This window comes from Sander lucioperca, chromosome 4 (genome assembly GCF_008315115.2).
Source record: "Sander lucioperca isolate FBNREF2018 chromosome 4, SLUC_FBN_1.2, whole genome shotgun sequence".
Lineage (NCBI taxonomy): Eukaryota > Metazoa > Chordata > Actinopteri > Perciformes > Percidae > Sander > Sander lucioperca.
In genome coordinates, this window is record NC_050176.1 from 34,948,064 (window position 1) to 34,955,611 (window position 7,548).

Below are 7,548 nucleotides of genomic sequence, written 5' to 3' on the forward strand. Positions count from 1 at the left end.
TATCCTGTATCTCTTCCTGAAATAGGAGTAGCTGTGGTGTAACAAAAACAAAAATGTGTTTGTCTCCTGTCTCGTCTGTCTCTCCTGCACCCCAACAAAAACAGGAAACTAACAAATCCATCCCCCGCATCTCCTCCACAATGCTATCTGTCTTTCTGTCTGTCTCCCCACCCCCCCCGCCCCCCTTGCTGCTCTGTCCTCTCCAGTGTGTTCACTCACCAACTTCATTTGAGCTAGAAGCCCTTCAAACTCCTTGAGGTTGAGAGTAGGGCCGCTGTAGGATGCACAGCCGCTGGCAGCCTTCCCAAGCCAGAACACTGTGTTCAGCACCTGAGAGACATAGACACAAGAGTTTTATGCATATTCATAAATGCTAAACACGCTGACATAAAAGATAAAACAAGAAAAAAATAAAAAAAGGCATTCATTACTTACATTTTTTAGTTTGCGGTTGCAGTCAGAGTCCCTGATAAGAGAGAGAGTGTTATGTATTACTGTCATGTGATCCTATATTAAAATGGACATAAACAGGAATAAAAAGCCACACACGCCTATTTACTTTAGGTTAGCTCGTATGGAAGTGTCTTGCAAGTCCCCAGGGTCAAACAGCTGGGAGCCCTTCAGGCCCAACTCCTCACAGCCCCGCAGGAAGACTGACAGGTTGTCCTAGAAGATAGACAGCAGGGGACCACACTTTATCACTTTGACAAACAGGCTGGTTTACAGGGCTGAACGTCACACTGGAGAGTGTCCTCTTACCAGCCCGGCGATGGGGGTGGGCAGTCTGTTGATCTTCTTGACCAGCCCTGGTTTGATTGCACTCAGCAGCCTGAGTGGAGGAGGGGAGAAGCAGAGATTTATTGAGTCTTAGAGGAGTTTATGTATGTTGTTGCGACTTCAGACATCAAAAACTGAGTGGGGGTGATGTCAGAGGCTTACTCGCATAACAGGATGCCATTCTCCAATCCACTGCGGAAGTCCTTGTCTCCAAAGCTCTTCCCAGTTACAGCCTGGGGGACAGAAAGAGACAGATGTAAAGGAGGTGGAATGGAACTATGGCTGCAACTAAGAATTGTTTTTATTAATCAGTAATCTGGTTAAAGCAGACTATGTAATATCCTCAAAATGACAGCAATACCCTCTATTTTTGGCCATGCTGCAGATATCAATACAAAAAGAACAAAAATGAATCATCATCAACAATCGATTAATTATTTAAGTCATTTATCAAGCAAAAATGCCAAACATTCTATGGTTGTAGTCCTCTGTTTTATAAAATTGTATATTTCAAAATTGTGGGGTTTTGAAGATGTAATTTTGGGCTCCTGGTACTTGTGATGGGGTCTATTCTACCTGCATTTTCATAGTTTCATGATGTAGTAAAGTAATTGAAAAATAATCAACAGATTAATCGATAACGAAAATAGTCATTAGTTGCAGCCCTAATATGATCGCTGTCATTAACAGATAAATATAAAGTACAAAAGTGCTTGCAGTCTGTTGAATTGTGCTTCCCTGTGTCCCTGACAGAGGAACCTGCTGCTGCCCGGTTTACCCTTCCCCCAACATTTTTTGCTTCAGTAGAACCCAAATTAGAGTGACACCAAGTCAATAGACACACTGCTCTGTGTCCTCATTCCACTTTCCCTGATTTAAATGCACGCAGTCAGAGCCTGAGAGAACGATAACCTCAATCCTCTACCCTGTCTCCAATTTTTCAGTCTATAGGCAGGAGAGGACTGTTTTCTGGAAGTGTTGTCTAACCAGCAGCCAAAGAGAAGAGAAGAAGAGGTTTGACTGTTTAGACTTCTAATCCAGATTAGCCCAGATTATAGTTAGCACCGAAACTGTTAACTGCAGGCACGCACTCTCTCCGTCTCTACGGCTCATATACTGTATAATGTATGCTCCTATACAGCCATCCACAAAAACACTCAAATGTGTCAGTTTTTGTGTGCAATTGACCACAAATAATGATCCGAGGTCAATTTGACAGCAACATATTTGAGTCCTTTTGCTTCCTTTAGTCTTGGTCTGCACTTTATTCATGGTGATGTTTATGATTTATTTCCTGCACATGTACCACATGTATGAGAGGAACACACACAAACACACACACACACACACACACACACACACACACACACACACACACACACACACACAGAGTGCATCCGCAGCTATGAAAACAGCATATTGTTTTATCGTTATGTAAGTGATGACCAGATGTTTCCCATTGGCATTGCTTTCTTTTTCTTGTATTTTATCCTTCTGTTGTCACACACACACACACACACACACACACACACACACACACACACACACACAATGTTTATCAAGGTTTGACTCCAGGTCTTTGAAACATTTACAGCATGGTCATGCATCATTTACTGACCAAGGAGAGTACTGTATTGAGAGAGAGCAGGACAATTGTGTTTGTGTTTTGTGTAGGTAACGTGTGTGTGTGTGTGTGTGTGTGTGTGTGTGTGTGTGTGCGCGCGTGCGTGTGTGTGCGTGTGTGTGTGTGTGTGTGTGTGTGTGTGTGCGTGTGTGTGTGTGTGTGAGACAGTGGGCAGAGGGTGGAAGTTGTTAACAATTGGTTATGTGTAAAATGCTAAAACTGAAATACAGCAATTTGACACAGTGACTGATGGGAGCGTGCATGTTGTGGATGAAAAAGTCATGAACATTTAAGCAGATTAAAAAGGATTGTTATGAGTGTGTGTTAAAGAGAGAGAAAATGTATATGTGTTAAGTGAGCATCTGTGTCTGCTACAAAAACCAAGCCAAAGGCCTTGGGGGTATTTCAACACCAACATCGGTAATTCGACCCTCCCTCGCTCCCTCTCAGTCCCCATGGTGGATTACTTTGCTCAGTCTGGGTGAATGGCAGCAGCAGCTACCATTCAAACCCTGAGGTGAGATTGTGTGTGGGGGGCAGAGGGGAAGAAAAACTAGGCCAAAGTACCCTTTACTTTTATTTTACCAACTGTAAAAAGATGGAAAGAATGCGCGACTGGAAAAATTGAAAGCAGGAGAGGAGAAAAATATGCAGTACATCAAGTTAGTGGTGTAATTTCTATTAAACACATCATGTGTTGTAATGCATTAAAGCAACAAAAGCCAGGATTTTGCAGGCCCACACTAAAAGTGATAATAATACGGGGCCCAAGTTGCGACTATAGCCTGAGACTGTAGCCAGAAATGAGTATGACATATCTCCTTTCTGGTTTTGTAATACACAAGAAAAATATATAAAATATAAAACATCAGAAAACAGGAAATAGAGTTGCAATTGGGAGAAACAAATTAAAAATCCTTTAACTGTGAAGCAGATGGTCAAAATGGTAAGAGGACTCTGGTAAAATACCTTCAGAATAGTGCACCATTGTGATGCACAGTCCACTGAGGGAGGCTGGTGTTTTCATCTGTGATGTTGCAGAAGCATTGCCTTGTTATAATGTTATCAAGTGCTGTAGGCACTCTGCACACTAATGGACTAATGTGGCATACAGAGAAGAAGAGAAGACCAAAAAAAAAGAGATAAAAAAATGAAAGGGAAAGACGGAGAGATAAAGTAATAATCCAGATTGAGGATGAGTTTAATCTGGATCAGAGTAATGAGGAACAAAAGCACGTCCACTCTGTAACGCCAGCACACTTATTGATCTACATATCTTCATCACAGTTAAATAAATTGGCAGTAAAAGTACAGTAAAATGGAATTCACAGATATACATTGATATACCCTTATATTTCACTCTGCCCTCTACATAGAAATGTAGCCTACTTAACATACTTAAAGCTTGTATTGCTGTTATTTGTTATTAAAGCTGTATTGTACAAAATTCTGTGAATTATTTCACTCAGTACGTCAGTATGCATGTACATTTCAGAGTACTTTGCATCCTGAATGTAGTACAGTTTACTGCACTGCTTTTTTCACAACATAAACTAATGCTACTTGAAACATCTGCACAGCGCTAATCAGAGCCAATCAATCATATATCATGATACTACATACACTATTATAACTAACCTTTGTCGGTGGCAAACTGTGACTATTCACAAAAACTTCAAAGACCACTGAGGCATGAAGGACATCTCTGTCAACAGCAAGTCTGTGTCATCATTATTTCTCATTCTTTCATACAGCATTTGATGCATGGAAAATCCCATAAATCCCTGCTCTCACACTCTTTCTCGTTCAGACACAGCTGGCTGTCTGTGACCATTGAAGTTAATCTGCCTAGGACAGACAGCTGTGACATCTGGCACGCACACACATACACCCACACGCACACACACACACACACACACACACACACACACACACATTCTTTCTTTTTTCCGTGTGACAGACCCTTCTTGCTATGTACCGTATATGCCAGTGACAGCAGAAGTTAACTTTGTTTAACAGAAAGTTCTTGTCTGTGCCAGTCTAATTTCCTGCTTGGGTCATGTGGTGATATATAGCCTACTGCTCTACTGCCCCCCTAGAAACAGTGACACCTGAGAGCCTGCCCATGTTATGTTTCCATAGTGACCAGTGTCACCCAACCGGGGCGTGTCTGAGGAGAAATAGCTGATCGGCATGTGTGTGGTGTGTGTGTGTGTGTGTGTGTGTGTTAATACACTTTGCATACTTTTACAGACATGGCAAACACACACGCATGAATGCTGAATGGAGCGTAGGGTAGCATGGTTAACCCTGAATCATCCCCACCTGTGAGAGCACATACACTAGAAATAGAGTAAGCCCGACCGCTCTGAAAATAACTTGAGAATTAGGAGGCAGGAAGGCGACAAAGCAAGAGGAACACTGAGCAGACACTGCGAAAGAGATTAAGACTTAGGCCAGCATTAACCTAGACTACATTGTTTCACTACTGATGTAGCTAGCATTAATACGTTCTAAGTGCAGAGCAGAATGTGTCCATTGCATTTGGGTATATAAAACTACCAATAGTTTGCTCGTTTTGTAAACATTTTGAAGCCATTTTTGTACTCTTCGACTGAGAGCAAAATTAATTTAAATTAAAGGATGTGTTGAGGTCAACTCTACTGATTGACTTTGAAATTAGTTTGAGTTATCCATAAGTGCAGAAGAGGAGACTCGAGTATATATATAAAAGAATAGCCTTTGCTGTTTTTTTATGTAACAATTTAACACCAAGCTATTTGTCCATTGATGGGTTAAGACAAAATATTGTATTTTGAAAACATCTTTAAATTTAAAAATTTGGATGACGTTTTATATTTTGTATTTACCGCTAGCTATATTTTTATTTTATATCTTGTAAATATTTGCATCAATGAAATGAAATTCTGCATACTGTAAAACAAAATCTTTTGAAAAAAGATGGTTGTAATGTTATTTATCTGAAGTTTGTAGTGATGTTGACTGATAGATTGCATGTCAATGAACCAGAAAGAACCTAAGACAACATGACCACCATGATGAAGGCAAGCTGGCCAAATAAATTGTGAAATAAAGCATTTGTTGAAGAAGAGTTGTGCACTGTGTTTAATTTTGATTAACAAGTATCAAAAACTGTTATTACATGTCTGGTCAGATTATAATGTCTTGTTCCCTTATTCTATGATCACATATTTTCAGATCTAAATCATACCTTTGCTAATTTTAAACGTCTTGTACGGATGCACAACAATCACTGATCCACAGAGAGTTTTGCCATATTTTGTTAAAGCTACCAAACGATAACCAGTTCTAACCATCAGTGAGTGAAAAAGTATGCTCAGTACAACGAAGCAGGCCCCTGCTTTAAAATGTAATGATTAAAGGAAGGTGTTCTATGTCTTTGAGATGTCTGAGAATTATTAAAAGCCTAGCTGATAACTTCATCCTTTGAAACTGGAATAAATATATATATATATATATCTTATAAAAAATGTTGTGATTGAGAAGGGCACAAGGATGAGATGTGAGAGTAAGAGCCATCCAACATCAACATCATGCATGGCATAACTGTGCAAGTTTGGTGGAAAATTAAGACTGTGCATATTAATATCTCTAAAGTCATTCAAATAGGCCATTACTCTCCACAGACAGATTTTCATAATGCTGATCATTTAAATTTCCCTGTACTGTATTTGGGACACTGACAGATCTGAGAGAAGAATGATCTACTTCTGTGGCCTCTGAAATTCTAAAAGTAATCATAGAGGAAAGATGCAGCCCCAGGCGAACCATTTCACTTTGACAGACAGACAGACAGACAGACAGACAGACAGACAACAAAACCATCTCTAGTTGCCAGCTGTCACCAGTGGATGCATATGTCTACTGGTTGTGACCATATGGTTGGAACCAGTTAAGCCAAAAAGTGTTTTATTCCTTGTTATATTCAAATATTTTTTATCTGAGTATCTTGTTTCATGAACCCTAAATTGGAAACCATTAGCATTTTTTAAACTGGTTGGATGTTTAATCTCAAACTGGATTTCAGTTTTATCAGTAGGCCTATGGACTGATTCAACATCCCATTAAAAATGGCTACTTTAGTGAGTTGTTGGCTGCTGAACATTCCTACAATTCAACTTCACCTTGGTAAAGAAATGTTTGTTTGTTCCGTCTTGCCTGTTTTAACCTGCCTTTCATCTAACTCATCTCTAAGGACCACAATGGAAATGGAATTTTTTTTATTTTTATTTTTTTTATCTTAATTGGGTTTTTATCCACAACCCTTCTAATTGTATATCAGGACTGAGTGTTTACAGTCTTGCATTCACCTTCAGATTTAACAGATAGACATACTGTACATCCCTCTTCTTCTTCTCTATCACAGCCTGTAGTAAACTGGCTTGTGTGTATGACAAGCAAAACCGATTGTGGGAGTCCTATAAAAACACAGCTGAGGTGTGAAGTTTAAGCCAAAACTTTTACATAAATGTTCTTTTTGTTGTAATTCCAATACTTTATTTCCAAAATATGAGATTCTAGTTGGCAAGTAGCTATGCTTAAGCGGGGACAGCAGAAAATAGGTCATAACTCAGCTCCACGGGCAAAATTATGATTCACCACTCAGGCTTACAGAGAGAGGCGTTTTTCATCCGAGCAGATGATGGTGGAAACGATGCAGCAAACCACACAATCTCATCCGATGCGATCAACGGTTGGTACTGTAGGCTATAACATTTCGTGCGTGAATGCTGGCCCGATTTCATTACCATGGCAACCGGAATCCCCTCGCGCCTGAAGAAGGGGGCGTTTCACCTTCCAGCAAGTAGGCTAAAAAAAACATGATCGATACTAAACAACTGAGGGATTTACTTTTATGTGTGTGGTTTATTTTATAGCTTGGTCGGTGTTAAAGTCCCCACAGTGCTGGGGTGTGTGTGTGTGTGTGTGTGTGTGTGTGTGTGTGTGTGTCAAGTAACATTAGGGGACACACGTGTAAAAACTTGAGACACAACGTTTGTTCACGCAGAGCCGTTGTCCCACACGGTTACCCGACACTGCACCGTCCCCACAACAGGTGACGGTGCACCGGTGCAGTAGGCTATGTATTTATATCCCCCAGTATG

At 40.3% G+C, this 7,548-nt stretch overlaps 1 protein-coding gene across 5 annotated transcripts in view; it reads right to left on the reverse strand.

Annotated features, from left to right (window-relative positions):
- Window positions 1-7,548, reverse strand: part of LOC116034336 (LIM and calponin homology domains-containing protein 1-like) — a 28,247-nt gene that overhangs the window by 20,207 nt on the left and 492 nt on the right. For all 5 annotated transcript variants that reach the window (XM_031276977.2, XM_031276976.2, XM_036000108.1 and 2 more), the window contains exons 2-6: window positions 940-1,010; window positions 760-829; window positions 560-666; window positions 436-466; window positions 220-330 (exon numbers count right to left, since the gene is read on the reverse strand). In XM_031276977.2, coding sequence (XP_031132837.1) covers window positions 220-330; window positions 436-466; window positions 560-666; window positions 760-829; window positions 940-1,010 — 390 coding nt within the window. The remainder of the gene's footprint in view (window positions 1-219; window positions 331-435; window positions 467-559; window positions 667-759; window positions 830-939; window positions 1,011-7,548) is intronic.